At 44.9% G+C, this 20631-nt stretch overlaps 1 protein-coding gene across 2 annotated transcripts in view; it reads right to left on the reverse strand.

Annotated features, from left to right (window-relative positions):
- The window catches only part of GASK1A (golgi associated kinase 1A), an 83354-nt gene that overhangs the window by 49683 nt on the left and 13040 nt on the right, over positions 1-20631 (reverse strand). The window contains exon 2 of one of the 2 annotated variants that reach the window (XM_077491486.1): positions 20294-20397. The exons of the other annotated variant lie outside the window; for it this stretch is intronic. Coding sequence (XP_077347612.1) covers positions 20294-20296 — 3 coding nt within the window. The 5' untranslated portion in view covers positions 20297-20397. The remainder of the gene's footprint in view (positions 1-20293; positions 20398-20631) is intronic. 2 annotated transcript variants of the gene reach the window in all.

The raw sequence follows: 20631 nt of genomic DNA on the forward strand, positions 1-20631 counted from the left end.
AGGAGATGTCCGGTGGGTCACGTGAGTGACCAGCAGCGCTGTTAATAAGGTATTTTCCAAAATAACATTACACAAAGAGACACTATGCACATTAAATAATCTTTTTACTGAATGGATTGCATGTTTTTACAAGGACTTTAACTGGGGCTTATTTTTGGAGTAGGGCTTTTGGGCCAAACACTATAATTGGCAAAAACACGTAAGGGCCTGGTCAATCTCGGTATCCGTACGTACTTGTCACTGAGCATCGTTAGTGCTCTCTGGAACTATCAGTCTGATGAATTCCTTCTGCTTTGCAATCGAATTTGCCAGTTGGAGTTTGAGCTTTTAATAAACATCACGCTTTTACGGACTTAACGATGGATGTCTTTCTTTTCTGGCATCATACCAATATTGACAGTGGAGCGACGGTCATCTTTTCCCGGCGGCAGTTGTTCTTGTGAGCATATCACATGTGTTTTTGGCCATTATAGTGTTTGGCCCATCTGCTCCGGTAAGAGGCAGTGTGAGTATTACTATCCGGTGGTGGATTTCAGCTTCTTTCCTTTTCACTTCAAGTCGGAGGATCACATGTCGATTGCCCTGTGATGGGATTTTTCTTTATCCACTGATGGACTGTACATCTGCTCCTTTTAGTGATGTGTGATGTATAGACACATATATGCACTTTATATTGCACTTCTAAGAGAGTGTAACTTCCATCTCTTCACTCACCCATTATATGTGATGAATTATAAGTGATGTAATATTTATACCTTTTGCACAATTATTTTTTTTTGCGGTTTTATGGCATAGTCAAACTGTCAAATGTAAATATCAACAAAAAAAAGTGAATGCATACTTTAGTTGCATTTAAAGTGTTACTAAACCCAGGATCCTGCATTCACTATATCTGGTCTCCCACAGTACACAGAACATGAAGTGCAGTAAATATAAACTGCTAAATACCTTTTCTCATCAGCAGTATATAGAAATCTTGTGACCTCTATCAGGTCCTGGTAAATGTTGTAGCAGGAGTTTTCATACTGCATTGAGCTGTCCCATTAGGATCCCCCCCCCCCCCATGTCTGGACAGTGTTTATTGGCCCTGTGCTCGTCACATGCACTCTCCCAGGGAAAGAAAACTCTCCAGCAATGCACACCAGACTGAGCATGTGCAGCCTGACTCCAAAGGCTCTGTACTACCTGGACCTGTCCTGCAGTCAGTGGAAGAAGAGGAGGATCTGTGCATACAAGATCAAACAGCTTTTTTTACACAGTGCAGTGGATTAACCCCTTAGGTTCCACAGTGAGTATACCAAGCATGCTTTACTGCATATACAGACTGATTTTACTGTTGTGGGCTTTGTAACACTTTAAGCACTTTATACTTGGCACTTATTCCACATTGTTAGCATATTTTCCAATATATAAGATATTTATATTACTTTAAAACTCTTAACTCTAACTCAAAGAAAAAATATCAAGCTTTCAGGGAGAAAAGAGACATCTGAATCAGTACATTACAATCACCTTTATGTCTCCAACCCATCAATTTTATTTTTGATATTGAGTCATGGAGACTGTGGGCTGCTGTTTGGACCTTGATTTCTCCTGCCCTAGGTATGTAGATTCAGCCCAAAGATCCCAGAATGTTCTCTCATAAAAATTTATAAACAGCAGATAAGAGAACTTTACATTGCATCATTTATTATTACCAATTTATTCACCAATGTTCTTTTAATGCTTACTCTGACTTCCAATTAATAGTTTTGTTTAGAGTTATGCTTAGAGATGAAACACACTTTCAAGAAAAAAGATACTTTATACGATCTATGATCATTCTGTAATTTAATACTATTAAAATTACCTCTACATTTCAATTTGATGCCACTTTGATTTTATATGAATTCCCTAATATATCAATGTTAAAGGAGAAGTACAGCCAAAGCTTGTATGGATAACAGGAATGCAATTTGTTCTGCACTCCTATGACCCGTTTATAGCACACAGCAGGCTGAAGTCTGCTGTTGGTTGATGTCACAGAGCCAGTCCAGGCTTGGGCAAGATCACGACAATGATGGCGGGATCCACCCACATGCCTCTCAGCAAGCCACTGAGAAACTGAGCCAGCCGCTCCGGCCCCCTCCTCAGTCCAGCACACCAGGGAGCATGGGGGGGAGGGGGGAGCAGAGAGCTGTGAGAACCGGCGTTTGATCGCCCGGTTCTCAGTGTTAGCGCTTGTACATTCCGACAACCAAATCCGTCGGATTTTGTCCGACGGATTTTGTCCGAAACTGTTGCATACACACCGATCGTACTGAACGTGATGACGTTATTTCGTTAGGACGGGACTACATTCAGGCTAGTAGCCAATAGCTTTGGTCTAGGAATTTGATCTGAGCATGCGTGGCACTTTGTCCGATCGGAATTCTCTACACATGATCAGACAAAGTCCGATCGGATCATGTTGTCGGAAAATTTTATAGCCCAGCTGGAAAACTTGGTTCGTCGGATATTCCGATGGAAACAGTCCGATGGAGCCCACACACTGTCGGATTATCCGACAACACGGTCCTATCGGACATTGTCCATCGGAATGTCCGACCGTGTGTACAAGGGCTTAGAGGTGACGGGGGACAGATGCAGCATCGGACCGGATCGGATGCATCCACCTAGGTAAGTATGAATCTAAAGAAAACAAAAAAACATACGTCTCTTTTAAATCATTTGTCTCAACCCTGTAACTGCTACTTTTTCTGAACAGCTTGGCCTGCTAAAGTTAGTTGAAAGAAAATAAACATAGACGTCGCAAGGAAGTTTGTCTGTTAAAAAAAAAGGAGTGAATGTTATATTGTATTAAATTAAGGGGATTTATTAATTCCACATTTATTGCTATGAAACTAAGAAGATCTAAAGAACATTTTTAGCTCAAAAGTCGAGATCTTGGCAGTAGGATACATACTTAATTCAAGCCACCAGCCTAACCATACTCTTCTAAAGAAAAACTTCATTGTTCATTGCATGTTATGTAAGGTCTGTATAGACCATAACCCACAGAAAACAATCAGGAATTGGCAGATTTTTTCCAACATGCATGATTTATGTTTTGAGATTATATGTTTTGAATATGTTTGTTATTTTTTTTTCCACTCTAAGTGAGTAGGATTATCATACAAAAAAATTGGCATAATCTGACAATTTAATAACATGTTTTGTACCATTAGTTGTATGTGGAGTATGCTGTGCTAAATAATCTACCAGCTTGATTTTTATTCTGTAGGACCCGATGTGAACCTGTTTTCCAAAATAAACTTTTAAAGTAAATGAAATGTCAGATACAGCAAGATGCCTTTTCTTACCTATAAGTGTTTATTTTGTGCCCCTAATTTATTTTAGATTTCTTTTATTACTGAGGCCTGACATTCCCTGACCTTATGGTTAAGCCCCTTTTTTACAAGTTGGCATAAAAGTTCACTTTAAGTGGTGAGATGTCCCCATTATACGTCTTGGTATGGTTTTTACCAACATTATAGTTTCACACCTCTGCTAAAAAAAAGAACCATGAGTAATCTTTCTGTTGTATTCTCAGTTTTTTAATAAAAAAAGTTCAAAAAGAAAAGAGAGACAGCTTTTAACTGTTGCAAAGTACTGGAAACACAAATGCGGAGGACACATCAATGAAATCTATAAGGTCAACTTAGAGTGTTAAAAGGGGGGTACTTGCCATGCAAAGCCAACCCCTGTCAATCACCCTCAAATATTGTAGCTGAGTTACCGATCCACCTAATTAATAGACTGTGATTTGTGTCACCTGCACACTGTTGACAGTGCTTGGACAAAGTCTGCCCACTGATTTCTTTGCTTCCCACATTTGGAATGCATGTAGAATGCCACCAATGCCAACATGAGCACCATATGCTCTTCTGCACCCAAATCTGAACAGTCTTGGAGATACAAGAATCTATTAGATGATTTTACGCCCTGGCATCTAATAAAAATCGTATTTATGCGTTTTTGTAGGACCATATGCTGAAAACTACTCTACCACAGCTCTTGTGGATTGCTCGAATTGCCAGACTACTGTCCATCTATATATAACCTTTTTCTTAAATCTGAAAAAAAAACTATTATCTTTTTAAGACAAACTTTGGATGTGTGCTCTTTCCTGTGGTTGGATTAAGTAATCTAAAATACATTACATACATACCAACAAATTGTGCGAAACTAGAAAAGGCAGGTAATGAAACCTTAACAGGTACACAGTCAAAAAGGGGGACTACCTTCTACTTATTACACTTATTAATTATTACATGTGCAAACTGTTCTTTTTGGTTACAGATCTCAAGTACGGTACATTTAAAATTGGTTTATTTCACTGTAATAATTATATAATAATCGTAGAATAAATAAATGGGCCAATCTCAAAGATTTCTATTAAAACATATAGGCGGTAACTTGTGTGCCACTTACTCAATACAGCAAAGGCATGTATCCCCCTCCATTGGAAACAACACTCTTCCCCAGCCCTTGTACTCTGGCTGTGGAGGGTGGAGGAGGTGAAGAAATGGAGGATCTAATCCTCACTGCTCAACATAAACAAGAGGACTATAAATGACCTGGGATATATGGAACTTCTTTATATTCTCTGATGAAGGTCAGCGCTTGATGGGGACCTAACCCATTCCCAGCTCTTTTGAGAATCCACAAAATCCGATTAGCGCGATGTCTTCTATACTTTACTTTTTTCTTGCACTCTCCACCCCCCTTCCCCCCCCGTCACATTACTTACCCCCCGGCCCCCACCTCAATAAAACTCTGGGTTCCCCCCTCTCAAGAAGGGTGGGAGAAGTGGGGGGGAGAGCCCCGACATTGCGTCACCCAAGCAAGCCTTGACTTGAGCGAGTGTGTTTTCTGTCGGAGACAGCCACTGAATACAATATTGCATGCTAACACATGATCTGTGAACTGTTCTGAATGTTTTCATCACCTGCATAACCTATGTAGTCATGGTATTGTACACATTCATATTTGTAATGTGGGGTCCCCGCCCCTGTTTAGAGTTGAATAAAATTCATATTTGAAAAAAAAAAATAATGAGACGATATGTACAGGATTTATTTATGTGTTTATGCACAATCCAGTCCTTCTCCTTTTGTATTTCTCCACTATGAAATCATCTGATGTGGGGAGATTTAGATGGTCTTGTTAGATTAATTCACTTGTTTGGCAATTAACATTCATCAGATAAGGTGATCCATATTCATGAAATTGTGTGACCAGTTTTGGATATACTCTTGTGAATTTCTTTACCTTATACCTTACCTTATTACCTTTACCTTATACAGTGGGGAGAACAAGTATTTGATACACTGCCGATTTTGCAGGTTTTCCTACTTACAAAACATGTAGAGAAGTGTAATTTTTATCATAAGGTACACTTCAACTGTGAGATAGGGAATCGAAAACAAAAATCGAGAAAATCACATTGTATGATTTTTAAATAATTAATTTGCATTTTATTGCATGACATACGTATTTGATCACCTTCCAACCAATAAGAATTCTGGCTCTCACAGACCTGTTATTTTTTCTTTAACCACCTTCAGACCGGACCATTTTGCTGGTAAATGACCAGAGGTCTTTTTACAACTTGGCACTGCGCTGCTTTAACTGGTAATTGCGCGGTCATGCAATGTTGTACCCAAACAAAATTTGCGTCCTTTTCTTCCCACAAATAGAGCTTTCTTTTGATGGTATTTGATTGCCTCTGCGATTTTTATTTTTTGCGATATAAACGTAAAAAGACCGCAAATTTTGAAAAAAAATGATATTTTCTACTTTTTGTTATTAGAAAAATCCAATAAACTCAATTTTAGTCATACATTTAGGCCAAAATGTATTCAGCCACATGTCTTTGGTAAAAAAAAAGTCAATAATTGTATATTTATTGGTTTGCGCAAAAGTTGTCACATCTACAAACTAAGGTACGTTTTCTGGAATTTACGCAGCTTTTAGTTTACGACTGCCTATCTCATTTCTTGAGGTGCTAAAATGGCAGGGCAGTACAAAACCCCCCCAAATGACCCCATTTTGGAAAGTAGACACCCTGAGGAAATTGATAAGTGGCATGTTGAGCCCATTGAATATTTTATTTTTTTGCCTCAAGCGATTGAATAATGACAAAAAAATTTTTTTTTTTTTTTTTTACACAAAGTTGTCACTAAATGATATATTGCTCACACATGCTATGGGCATATGTGAAATGACACCCCAAAATAAATTCTGCTGCTTCTCCTGAGTATGGGGATACCACATATGTGGGACTTTTTGGGAGCCTAGCCGCGTACGGGGCCCCGAAAACCAAGCACCGCCTTCAGGCTTTCTAAGGGCGTAAATTTTTGATTTCACGCCTCACTACCTATTACAGTTTTGAAGGCCATAAAATGCCAAGATGGCACAAAACCCCCACAAATGACCCCATTTTAGAAAGTAGACACCCCAAGCTATTTGCTGAGAGGCATTTTGAGTCCATGGAATATTTTATATTTTGCCACAAGTTGTGGGAAAATTACAAACTTTAATTTTTTTTTATTTTTTTTTCACAAAGTTGTCACTAAATGATATATTGCTCACACATGCTATGGGCATATGTGAAATGACACCCCAAAATAAATTCTGCTGCTTCTCCTGAGTACGGGGATACCACATATGTGGGACTTTTTGGGAGCCTAGCCGCGTACGGGGCCCCGAAAGCCAAGAACCGCCTTCAGGTTTTCTAAGGGCGTAAATATTTGACTTCACTCCTCACTACCTATTACAGTTTTGAAGGCCATAAAATGCCAAGATGGCACAAAACCCCCACAAATGACCCCATTTTAGAAAGTAGACACCCCAAGCTATTTGCTGAGAGGCATGTTGAGTCCATGGAATATTTTATATTTTGCCACAAGTTGCGGGAAAATTACAAACTTTTTTTTTTTTTTTTTTTTTTTTCACAAAGTTGTCACTAAATGATATATTGCTCACACATGCTATGGGCATATGTGAAATGACACCCCAAAATAAATTCTGCTGCTTCTCCTGAGTACGGGGATACCACATATGTGGGACTTTTTGGGAGCCTAGCCGCGTACGGGGCCCCGAAAGCCAAGAACCGCCTTCAGGTTTTCTAAGGGCGTAAATATTTGACTTCACTCCTCACTACCTATTACAGTTTTGAAGGCCATAAAATGCCAAGATGGCACAAAACCCCCACAAATGACCCCATTTTAGAAAGTAGACACCCCAAGCTATTTGCTGAGAGGCATGTTGAGTCCATGGAATATTTTATATTTTGCCACAAGTTGCGGGAAAATTACAAACTTTTTTTTTTTTTTTTTTTTTTTCACAAAGTTGTCACTAAATGATATATTGCTCACGCATGCCATGGGCATATGTGAAATGACACCCCAAAATAAATTCTGCTGCTTCTCCTGAGTATGGGGATACCACATATGTGGGACTTTTTGGGAGCCTAGCCGCGTACGGGGCCCCGAAAACCAAGCACCGCCTTCAGGCTTTCTAAGGGCGTTACAGTTTTGAAGGCCATAAAATGCCAAGATGGCACAAACCCCCCCCAAATGACCCCATTTTGGAAAGTAGACACCCCTAAATAGGGGTACACTAGTGAGACTAGGTAATAAATGGCGGGTGCCCTGAAACTATAAAAAAAATAACTAACCAATCAGCGTCACCTGTAACAGTTATATGGTGATCACTGGTGAAAGGGTTAACTAGGGGGCAATCAGGGGGCTTTATGCGGTAGTATATGGGGGTCCCTGGCGCTATAAAAAGCTGCGGCGAACCTAAATACCTACCTGCCTAACTAGCGTCACCTGTGACACTAATACAGCGATCAGAAAAACGATCGCTTATTAGGCTGGGTTCACACTGGAGCGATGCGGGAACGCCACGAATCCGCGGCGGGTTCCCGCATCGCATGCCTCCCGGCGGCAGTTCACACTGCCCTATGCGAACTGCTGGGAGTGTCAGTGAAATGTTAATGACACCCCCAGATCAGTTCGCATATCGCAGTGCGATCTGCAAACTCGGATCGCATGGTGTGAACACCCATGCGATCCGATTCTGCTGCGGACCAAAAAAAGGGTCCCGTGCGAGTTTGCGGCGGGTGCGGCGGGTGCGACACGAATTCAGCCATACTATCTGTATGGCTGAACTCGAATCGCACAGAGATCGGATGTGATTTGCACTGCAGTGCGGTGCGAATCACATCCGTTCTCATAAACCGCTGCAATGTGAACCCAGCCTTAGTGACACTGGCGACGGGGGGTGATCACGGGGTTAAACCTTTATTGGGGGGGTTAGGGGGGTACCTTAGAACTAAAGGGGGCTAACCCTAACTGCCCTAACAGTTATTACAGTCACAAATGACACCCGCCGGGTGATCAGGGGGTTAAACCTTTATTAGGTAATAAATGGCGGGTGCCCTGAAACTATAAAAAAATAACTAACCAACCAGCGTCACCTGTAACAGTTATATGGTGATCACTGGTGAAAGGGTTAACTAGGGGGCAATCAGGGGGCTTTATGCGGTAGTATATGGGGGTCCCTGGCGCTATAAAAAGCTGCGGCGAACCTAAATACCTACCTGCCTAACTAGCGTCACCTGTGACACTAATACGGCGATCAGAAAAACGATCGCTTATTAGGCTGGGTTCACACTGGAGCGATGCGGAAACGCCACGAATCCGCGGCGGGTTCCCGCATCGCATGCCTCCCGGCGGCAGTTCACACTGCCCTATGCGAACTGCTGGGAGTGTCAGTGAAATGTTACTGACACCCCCAGATCAGTTCGCATATCGCAGTGCGATCTGCAAACTCGGATCGCATGGTGTGAACACCCATGCGATCCGATTCTGCTGCGGGCCAAAAAAAGGGTCCCGTGCGAATTTGCGGCGGGTGTGGCGGGTGCGGCGAATGGCTGAACTCGAATCGCACAGAGATCGGATGTGATTTGCACTGCAGTGCGGTGCGAATCACATTCGTTCTCATAAACCGCTGCAATGTGAACCCTGCCTTAGTGACACTGGCGACGGGGGGTGATCACGGGGTTAAACCTTTATTGGGGGGGTTAGGGGGGCACATTAGAACTAAAGGGGGCTAACCCTAACTGCCCTAACAGTTATTACAGTCACAAATGACACCAATGCAAAAAAAAAAAAAAAAAAAAAAAAAAGCAATTGGTGTCACTGTGACTGGGGGGGCAGGGGTAATTGGGGGGTGATCGGGGGGTAAAGGGGGGGTGTGAGTGTGCCTGGCATGTTCTACTGTGTAGTGTAGTGCTTGTGCAACTCACCGATGCTCTCTCCTCGGTGCCGGAACGAAAACTACCGACACGGAGGAGAGAATACATCACTTCCTCTCCTGTGTTTACATTACAGGAGAGGAAGTGATGTCACCGGACAATTTCATTCGCCGGGAGCGATCGCGAGGGGGTGGCCATGAATGAATGGCCGTCCCCTCGTCCGGGATCGCTCCCGAACGAATACCGACCGCCGCAGGCACCGGGCGGGGGCCCGATCGGGCCCCCGACCCGCGGGAGGCAAGGGACGTACATGTAAGCCCTTATGCCTGCCCGTGCCATTCTGCCGACGTACATCGGCGTGCGGCGGTCGGCAAGTGGTTAAGAAGCCCTCCTGTTCTTCACACATTACCTGTATTAACTGCACCTGTTTGAATTCGCTACCTGTATAAGACACCTGTCCACACACTCAGACTCCAACCTCTCCACAATGGCCAACACCAGAGAGCTGTGTAAGGACATCAGGGATAAAATTGTAGACCTGCACAAGGCTGGGATGGGCTACAGGACAATAGGCAAGCAGCTTGGTGAGAAGGCAACAACTGTTGGGGCAATTATTAGAAAATGGAAGACGTTCAAGATAATGGTCAATCTCCCTCGGTCAGGGGCTCCATGCAAGATCTCACCTCATGGGGCATCAATGATCATGAGGAAGGTGAGGGATCAGCCCAGAACTACACAGCAAAACCTGGTCAATGATCTGAAGAGAACTGGGACCATAGTCTCAAAGAAAATCATTAGTAACACACTACACCATCATGGATTAAAATCCTGCAGCACACACAAGGTCTCCCTGCTCAAGCCAGCGCATGTCCAGGCCCGTCTGAAGTTTGCCAATGACCATCTGGATGATTCAGAGGAGGAATGGGAGAAGGTCATGTGGTCTGATGAGACAAAAATAGAGCTTTTTGGTCTAAACTCCACTCATCGTGTTTGGAGGAAGAAAAAGGATGAGTACAACCCAAAGAACAGCATCCCAACTGTGAAGCATCTTTGGGGCTGCTTTTCTGCAAAGGGGACAGGAGGGCGACTGCACCGTATTGAGGGGAGGATGGATGGGGCCATGTATCACGAGATCTTGGTAAACAACCTCCTTCCCTCAATAAGAGCATTGAAGACGGGTCGTGGCTGGGTCTTCCAGCATGACAACGACCTGAAACACACAGCCAGGGCAAGTAAGGAGTGGGCTGTTAGAAGCATCTCAAGGCCCTGGAGTGGCCTAGCCAGTCTTCAGACCTGAACTCAATAGAAAGTCTTTGGAGGGAGCTGAAAGTCTGTATTGTCCAGCAGCAGCCCCAAAACCTGAAGGATCTGGAGGAGGTCTGTATGGAGGAGTGGGCCAAAAACCCTGCTGCAGTGTGTGCAAACCTGGTTAAGAACTACAGGAAATGTGTGATCTCTTTAATTGCAAACAAAGGTTTCTGTACCAAATATTAAGTGCTTTTCTGATGTATCAAATACTTAGTTATGTCATGCAATAAAATGCAAATTACTTACTTAAAAATCATACAATGTGATTTTCTGGAATTTTTTTTTAGATTCCGTCATTCACAAATTACAGACCTCTACATGCTTTGTAAGTAGGAAAACCTGCAAAATCGTCAGTGTATCAAATACCTGTTCTCTCCACTGTATATGTGTTTCTTTGCTTTACGTACTGCCTTATTAAATTATTCTCCTTATGTTCAGTATTTTACGTTATCTCTCTGTTAAAAATTCTCTTTATGTTGGCTGCCTTCCAGAACGACAAATCAATATTAGTGTATCCTTCCACTTTAGGAATAGTTGTTTTTCCAATAACATGTTGGTTGAAAGTTACTGACCATGTCATTTATTTAATACTTAAAAAAAACCCTAAGGAAATAACTCAAATGAACCAGTTTACAAGAAAGCACATCCAAACCTCAGCGTCCGCCGAGAGGGTCGCTGTGTACTCAAACATTTTTACTGGCAGGTCTATACTTTGTGGATATCAACTGACCACTTACACTCACTCTTAAACCAGATATGAGTGATAATTGAAAAAAAACTGTATTTTTGCCTTCTTAAATATATTTATGTTTTATAGCAACATCTGGAGGATGGTGGTTTTCCAGATACCTTGTATATTTTGTAATCAGTCATCTCAAGACACACTATATTTTATGATGATGCAGCAACTAGTTGTTTAACCACTTGCTTACTGGGCACTTAAACCCCCCTCTTGCCCAGAACAATTTTCAGCTTTCAGCGCTGATGCACTTTGAATGACAATTGCGCGGTCATACAACACCGTACCCAAATGAAATTTTTATCATTTTTTTCCCACAAATAGAGCTTTCTTTTGGTTTTATTTATTACAGCTGGGAGTTTTATTTTTTGCTAAACAAACAAAAAAAGATGCAAAATAAAAAATAAAATAAAATCATGTTTAATAGTTTGTTATAAAATTTTGCAAACAGGTCATTTTTCTCCTTCATTGAAATGCGCTGATGAGGCGGCACTGGTGGGCACGGATAGGCTGCACTGGTGGGCACTGATAGGCATGGTTAAAGAGGGATTCCACCAAAAAAAAAATATTAAAAGCCAGCAGCTATAAATACTACAGCTGCTGACTTTTAATAAATGGACACTCACCTGTCCCGGGTTCCAGCGATGCCGGCAGCCGAGGCCGATCGATCGCTCGGCCCTTGGCTGCTGCCGCCACCATTCTAGGTGAGGGAATCAGGAAGTGAAGCGAATCGGCTTCACTTCCCGGTTCCCTACTGCGCATGCGCGAGTTGCGCCGCGCAATAGGAAATCTCCACGCTGTCACTGGTGTGTGTCCCAGCAGACAGCGCGGCAGGGCAGGAAATGACATAGACTCCCACGGGAGTCTATGCCCGGAAGTGGGTGTAAATACCTGTCTTTGACAGGTATCTCCACCCCCCTCCCCCCTGAAAGGTGTCAATTGTGACACCGGAGGGGGGGAGGGATCCGATCAGCGGAGGTTCCACTTTAGGGTGGAATCCCGCTTTAAGGTGGCACCGATAGGCACAGATAAGGCGGCACTGATGGGCAAAGATGGGCACAGTTAAGATGGCACAGATGGGTGGCACGGATGGGTGGCATGGATGGGCAGGGATAGGTACCACTGATAGATGGGACTGATGGGCACTGATAGGTGGCTCTGATAGGTGGTACTGCTGGGCACTGATGGCGCCACTGATGGGCACTGGTAGATGACACTGATGGGCATGGATATGTGGCATATGAGGTGCAGCACTGTTGTTGAGGCAGATTGTGGGCACTGATAGGTGGCACTATGGGCACTGATGGGTGGCACTATGGGCACTGATGGTGGCACTATGGGCACTGATGGGTGATACTGATGGGTGGCACTTTTACTGTAAGTAGGTTGCACTGGCAGGGGGCAGGTGGGCACTGATGACTTGGCCGTGATCGGGACTGAAGTCCCTCTCACGGCCGCCGGTGATCGGCTTTTTTTTTTCTCCTCGCACTGTCAGTGCGAGGAGGAAAAATAGCCGATTACCGGCTCTGTTGTGATCACATGATCAGCTGTCATTGGCTGACAGCTGATCATGTGGTAAGGGGTCGGGAACGACCCCTTGCTCTGATCCATGATCAGGCAAGTCTCATAGACTCGCTGATCACAGAGCGCGCCGTGCGCGCCCCTCAGGGGGCGCGCAGGCCGCTCGTGCATGGGACAACGTCAATAGACGTAGTCCCGGCAAAGCAGGTCCGCACTGTAGCCGTCATTTGGCTATAGCGCGGATCTGAAGCGGTTAACCTTTTTCCCCAGCAGAGCAGTGCAGAGGCAGTACTTTTAGTAGATTCTTAAAGAGGAAGTAAACCCTGATGGGTTTACTTCCTCTTTGATTCCCTGCAAAGGTAAAGCATAATGGACTACTATGCACCTGACACAGGAGCCAGCGAAGTCACCGCTGTCCCCTGTAGTTCCGAGCGCCCATCTTCTTGGTGGGTCTCGCTTCTCCGGCGCTGTGATTCGTCGGAGCAGCGATGACGTCACTCCTGTGCGTGTGCACGGGAGCCGACACTCGCGGCATATCGCCGCGATCTGCGGTTTACCCAGCGCCTGCGCACCGCTGTCTACGGCGCATGCGCCGTAGACAGCGGTGGCTGTCTTCAGGTAAATATCTCTTAAACCGTATAGATTTAGGAGATATTTCTTGGACCTACAGGTAAGCCTTAATCTAGGCTTACCTGTAGGTCAAAGTGGTTTGTAAGGGTTTACAACCACTTTAAGACCCCTTTCACACCACACCGCTGATAGCGTGGGCGGTAAAACGCCGCTATTTTTAGTGGCGTTTTACCGCCGGATTTGCGGCGTATTTGAGGCGCATTTCGGCCGCTAGCGGGGCGCTTTTACCCCCCGCTAGTGGCCGCGAAAGGGTTAAAACCGCCGGCAATACGCCGCACCGGCGGGATTACAGCGCTGCCCCATTGATTTCAATGGGGAGCAGCGGTGGAGGAGCGGTAAACACACCGCTCCTTCACCGCTCCAAAGAAGCTGCTGGCAGGACTTTTTTCTGACGTCCTGCCAGCGCACCGCTGTAGTGTGAAAGCCCTCTGGGCTTTCACACTAGAAACAATGGTGCAGCTTCTTTAGGGCGTTTTGCAGGCGCTATTTCTAACGCTATAGCGCCTGCAAAACGCCCTGGTGTGAAAGGGGTCTAAAGATGAACTTTACCAGCTGCATAGAGGTTTTTTTTTCGCTGTCAGGGTGATACGGATGTGGAACTCTCTTCCACAATTGGTGGTGTCAGCGGGGAGTATTGATATTTTTAAAAGACTCTTGGTCGTGCATCTTAGTGAACACAACATACAGGGATATGTGACACCTACACAGGTTGAAATGGATGGACTATTGTCTTTATTCCACCTTACCTACTATGTAATTATGTAACCAACCATATTCATTTCTCTTTTCCTTTCCCCTCCTATATAATTTCCTTTGTTATCCTCAAAAACATACTAACACGCTACTGCATTGCCCTACTGTAATCCACCGCACCACTGCTGTCCACCAAGTCCCGTACAGCTGTATTCTGCTCTTACGTCATCAGGAGCCGGCTGTCTCATCCTGGTTCTTGCAGCCAGCCCCCTGAAGATGCAGTTCTGCATGATGTGTTGTAGATTGCCCAAAGCCTCCTGAGATGAGTGTTGCACGAGTATTCCAGAAGGCTGTGGGAAGCTAAAACAGGAGGTGGAACAGCAGGCTGCTTACCACAAGGAAGGTATCCCCCCCACAAAAAAATATATATATCTGAGATTTTGTGGGAGGAGGGGTGGGAGCAATGTTCTTGAAAGTAGAAAAGCGGGTGAAGGCCCACGTACATGTCAGTTGAAATTCCACAGCCATTGGCTTTTAAATTTAACATGCCTAAATGGGAATCCTCAGAATTAACGTTCAGGAATATGCACATGTTTTTACTCTGTAAATTACACAATTTTGGCACAATGCTTTTTATAATATCATAAATCAAGTAGTAAGGTGAAATGTTCAGAGTAGGAACAGGGGAGCAGAAGATTAAAGCAGTGGGGCAGATGTCTAAGCACACACATAAGGCCGCATGCACACTCATTTATTGTAAACGCTATTTCTCCAGCCAGTTAAAACGCACCTAAGCTGCATTTCTTTCAAACATCATGGCAAAGAACTCTGTGAGGATATGAAAAAGAATTGTTGTTCAACCTAAAGATGGCCTAGGCTATAAGAAGATTGCCAAGACCCTGAAACTGAGCTGCAGCACGGTGGCCAAGACCATACAGAGGTTTAACAGGACAGGTTCCACTCAGAACAGGCCTCACCATGGTCAACTAAAGAAGCTGAGTGCACGTGCTCAGCATCATATCCAGAGGTTGTCTTTGAGAAATAGATGTACAAGTGCTGCCAGCATTGCTGCAGAGGTTGAAGGGGTGAGGGGTCAGCCTGTCAGTGTTCAGACCATACGCCGCACACTGCATCAAATTGGTCTGCATGTCTGTCGTTCCAGAAGGAAGCCTCTTCTAAAGATGATGCACAAGAAAGCCTGCAAACAGTTTTCTAAAGACAAGTAGACGAAGGACATGGATTACTGGAACCATGTCCTGTTGTCTGATGAGTCCAAGATAAACTTATTTGGTTAAGATGGTGTCAAGCTTGTGTGGTGGCAACCAGGTGAGGAGTACAAAGACAAGTGTGTCTTGCAGGGGCGGGCTGGGCCGGGGGGGCAGGGTGGAAATTTCCCCCCAGGCCGTCTTACTTTTTAATCAAAACAGCCACTGTTTGCTGACACTTTTTTTTTTTTTTGAGGAAGTCGGCCGCCGATTGGCTGTGTTGCTGCTGCTCTGCATTCTGGGAGTTGTAGTCTGGTGGGTAGAGACTGGAGGGAACTGAGCAGCAGCAGGTAACTCCAACTCCCGGCAGGGAGACCTTCACAGGGGAGCCTGCCAGCAAATTTCAAGCTATCATTCTCCTGCTGCTCTGTTCCCAGCAGCTGCACCTGCTCTGTGTTAAAGCGGGAGTCCGCCGGGACTCCGCCCTTTTTTTTTTTTTTAAAAGCCAGCAGCTACAAATACTGCAGCTGCTGACTTTTAAAATGGTGACACTTACCTGTCCAGCGCGCCCGCGATGTCGGCACCCGAAGCCGATCTCTAGATCGTCTCTCGGGTGCTGCCGCCACCATCTTAGGTATGGGAATCAGGAAATGGAGCCTTTCGGCTTCATTTCCCCGGTTCCCTACTGCGCATGCGCGAGTCGCGCTGCGCAATAAGGACGGTCCCCGCTGCCTCTGGGATCTGTGTGTTTCCCAGCAGGCAGCGGGGCACTTGCGGAAAGGGGCGGGCACTTGCGGAAAGGGGCGTAATCTACGCCCCTTTCCGCAGAGAGCTATCCCGGAAGTGGGTGCAGATACCTGTACTGTACAGGTATCTGCACCCCCCTCCCCCCTGAAAGGTGCCAATTGTGGCGCCGGAGGGGGGGGGGGTTCCGATGAGCGGAAGGTCCACTTTAGGGTGGACCTCCGCTTTAACTCTCCTACTGGCTGCAATGTATCACTCTTCACTCCTATAACCTCTCTCTCCTTCCAGGACACATCACGTTTGTTTCTGTTCAGTTTCTTTCATTTATTCCAGGCTGATTTCACTCATGCTTCACCCCCCTCCCCCTCCCTCTGTGTACTCATCTCTCCGGGCTGGTACAATCTTGCTGTAGGTAAGTCAGACTCTCCTTCCACCAATTCACTTATCTTTCTCCCATTCATTTTATCTTCTCTTCTGTTTTGTATTTCTGCTCTCCTCATATAAATCACTGTAGCCTCTTAGCTCTGGGCATTCCACAGATGTACTTGGGCTGACACCCTTTCCATCCCAGCTTAATTTTATCTAATACAATAGTTCTGTCAGAATCATGCCTCTAACACATGCAGCCCTTCGCTCTCTCTTATACTACAGAATTAGGGCTTTTTCACACTAGTGCAGTGACTGGCATTTTTCCACACTGGAAAAATACCAGTCACTGCTAGAGCACATAGAATACAACTGTTCTCTATGTGCCCCATTTACACTGCAGCGCAGTCCAGAGGTGCGGTGCAGTAAGCTGCAATAAAATACAGTAATTCTACATTTTATCGCAGTGCACTGGATGGCACTGACATAGTTATCAATCAGTCCTTCTCAAACTGACTGCAATGCAGCAGCATTTTTTTCCTTCCAGTGACCCCACAGCACGTCACAAACATTATGGCACTATTACCCCCATTCCCTCCTCCACCTGGGGGGGACGCAGTTTGCTATTTTTGCCTGGGCACTGGATGACCTTGTCCCCGCACTACACAGAGGGATCACCTGCAGAAAAGACTCGGGAATGGTACAGTACATGATGTCCTGCTGGGAGCTGGCCATTCCCTGTGGGTCCTGCTGGAACTAATCATGGCCTGTTGGCAGTGGCGGCCGGTGCTAAAATATTTTGGGGGGGCAAACAAACTGAAAAAAATACATCATATGCAGCCACTGTGCCATCAAACGCTGCCAGTGTGCCCAATGCTGCCAGTGTGCCAAAATCTGCCAGTGTGACAGTGTGCCCCCCACTCGCCTTCTCCCCTGCACTTACCCTGTCTTGTGGGGCAGCAGGTGACAGCAACAAGCGGGTCCTTCATGCGTCTCCTGCACTTCTTCTCCCGTCAGGCATCCAATAGCGGCGCCTGTTGTTTCAGCCAATCAGGTGACAGGTAACATGACCCGAGCAACCTGATTGGCTGTGAGGCAGGTCAGTGTTAGGAAAGCGATGTCTTTGGTTCTCTAACACACCAATGAGTAATCAACGCACAGCAGTGTGCCCACTGTTTTTCCCTTTTGGAAGCCTATTAGAGCCCATGGCTTTAATCAGGAAGCCTATGTGAGCCTATGGCTCTAATCAGGCATTTCCAAAGAAACTCTGCCGCTGTAATTCATATGCATGGCACCCAACAAGGGACCAGGCACATGAATAGGGGGCGACCATAGATAGATAGATTCATGCAATGAAAGAATCTATGTGAGAGAGCGAGTGACAGGGGGGCGCCGTTCCTGCTGGTCCTACTGGGAGCTGGCTATGGCCAGTGGCCAGCAGGACCCAGAGGTGTGCAGGACCCATGGGCTGGGAGCTGGCCATGCACCTGTAGGTCCTGCTGGGAGCTGATCATGGCCTGTAGGGCTCTTCTGGCTACTAGCCATGGGTAACCTTGTAATACAAGGTGGGCATGGATAGTGAACTGATTTGGGGTTAAAGTGGGCCACTTGACTGGACTTGCCCCCCAGGCCAAAGGCTGTCAGCCCTCCCCTGGTGTCTTGCCTACCAGTACTGGGGAGATACAGTTTGTTGAGGGAACCATGAATGCCAACATGTACTGAGACATACTAAAGCAGAGCATGATCCCCTCCCTTTGGAGACTGGGCCGCATGGCAATATTTCAACATGATAATGACCCCAAACACACCTCCAAGACAACCACTGCCTTGCTAAAGAAGCTGAGGGTAAAGGTGATGCACTGGCCAAGCATGTGTTTAGACCTAAACCCTACTGAGATTCTGTGGGGCATCCTCAAACGGAAGTTGGAGGGGCACAAGGTCTCTAACATCCACCAGCTCTGTGATGTCATCATGTCATGTCATTCACTTAGGGGTGTATTCAATTTTGTTGCCAGAGGTTTAGACATTAAAGTGAAGTTCCGCTGAAAAAATAAATTAAAGTCAGCAGCTACAAAAAGTGTAGCTGCTGACTTTTAATAATCAGACACTCACCTGCCCCACGGTCCAGCGATGCAGGTGTACGAAGCCCCGCTCCTCTCCTCCTCCTCCACAGGGCACTGGCATTCTCACCTTTTGTGCCCGGCTGTGGTTGCACAGCCGGGTACACATGGCGCATGCACGAGTCATGCTGCAAATGGCCGGGCAATCCTCTGGGACCTATGACGTGTCCCAGAAGATTGCAGGGAGGGAGGGGGAGAGGTGAACTTCCTTCCGGCGCCACATAGCCCCGGGAGGAAGTGGGAGCTGGATGCCTCTAAAAAGAGGGTATCCGCTGCCCCCCAAAAACATGACATGCCAATTGTGGTATGTCAGGGAGTCACCATCACTTAAAGCGGAAGTTGGATTTTTGGGTGGAACTCTGCTTTAATGTCTGTGTGTTGAGGGGACAGCAAATTTACACTGTTATACAAGCTGTACACTCGCTACTTTGCTACAATGTAAAGTGTGATTTATTCAGGGTTGTCACATGAAAAGATATAATAAAATATTTACAAAAATGTGAGGGGTGTACTTAATTTTGTGAGATACTGTATGTATATATATATATATATATATATATATATATATATATATATATATATATATATATATATATATATATATATATATATATATATCTTCCTTGCAACCTTGGTTCTAGAATTTATTCTGAGGACAGACTTTTCTGGAATCATCCTTGTCCTACTGGTATAATTAACTCCTTTCAGACATATGCACAGAGCTTACAATGAAATGTATAGATAGCTTACCAAATGCAGTAAGGCATCCCTGTCAATAGGCTTAGTAAACTTGAGTTTTCTCAATGGTTATTATAGACAACTTACTGAATGGAATATTATAACCCTGATCAAGGATAGTAGAGTAACAACCTCCCACATCCACACCAATTTTGAGTGATTTTAGAGAGTTGGCAAGCTCACTGGACTAGTCTATGACCATACCTACAGATCACAGGCAGATAAGCATTTGCAATGCAGTTTGTCTAAAATTGTCTCCATATGAAAGCAGTCGTGAATAGGAAATTAACTTGAGGCTTCTTTAGTGAAAATAGAAAGTGATTTTAAATTGTTACTAACTAAACTCCCAACAATAAAATCAGTCTTGATATGCAATAAACCATGCTTGTTATACTCACTGTGGAACCTAGGGGGTTAATCCTCCACATTGTGTAAAAAGGCTGTCTGATCCTGTCTTCTCTAATCTTCCCCTTCTCCTACAGTCCCCAATCCATTGTCCGATAGTACAGAGCCTTGTGGGCACTCTGCACATGCACAGTTTGGTGTGGGAGGGTGCATGTGATCAGCACAGGGCCAATCAGCATGGCCAAAGGCAGAGGGCCAGGGGTCCTGAAACCTCATAGGACAGTTAGGGGAGAATGAAAACTCCCCCTACAATCTTTAACCAGTGCTGATAGAAGTCATAAAAGGTATCTAGCAGTTTATATTTTCTAAAATAATTGCATTTACATGTTCTGTGTACTGTAGGAGACCATATATAGTGAATGCAGGGTCCTGGGTTTAGTAACACTGTAAAGGCTACATTATTTTGTATTCAAATAAAGAAGATGTTATACTTATATGTATATATATGGTATAACCTCTCAGTGGTTCTAATGTTTCCAATGCTACATAAGAGTGTTTTCAATGTTGTCCTGTAAGTTTCCCTGTTGGGGAGACTTACCATCACTTCTTGGCCAGCCGATGCACCAGAAAGCAATTCAAAATCTGCCAATGGGGACACAGCAATAAAAATCCGACAGAGGTCCTACGTCTTTTGCAATACACCTAAAATATAAAAAAAAGTTTCAGCTGGAGTCCCAGTTCAACTCTGTTTTATGCTTACGTGTCCAGTAATTTGGAAACAGTAAAACAGAGTTAAGCCTCGTACACACGGTACGATTGTTGGCCAACCGAGCGTCTGATTTTTGTCTTAAGGGCGTGTGCCAGGATCTTGTCTTGCATACTAATGGAACACAATTGTCGTTCATCAAACACGAACATAGTGATGTACTACGAGGA

Source organism: Lithobates pipiens, unplaced genomic scaffold (genome assembly GCF_037356315.1).
Source record: "Lithobates pipiens isolate NorthernLeopardFrog02 unplaced genomic scaffold, aLitPip1_a1.2 Scaffold_19, whole genome shotgun sequence".
In the NCBI taxonomy this organism is placed as follows: Eukaryota; Metazoa; Chordata; class Amphibia; order Anura; family Ranidae; genus Lithobates; species Lithobates pipiens.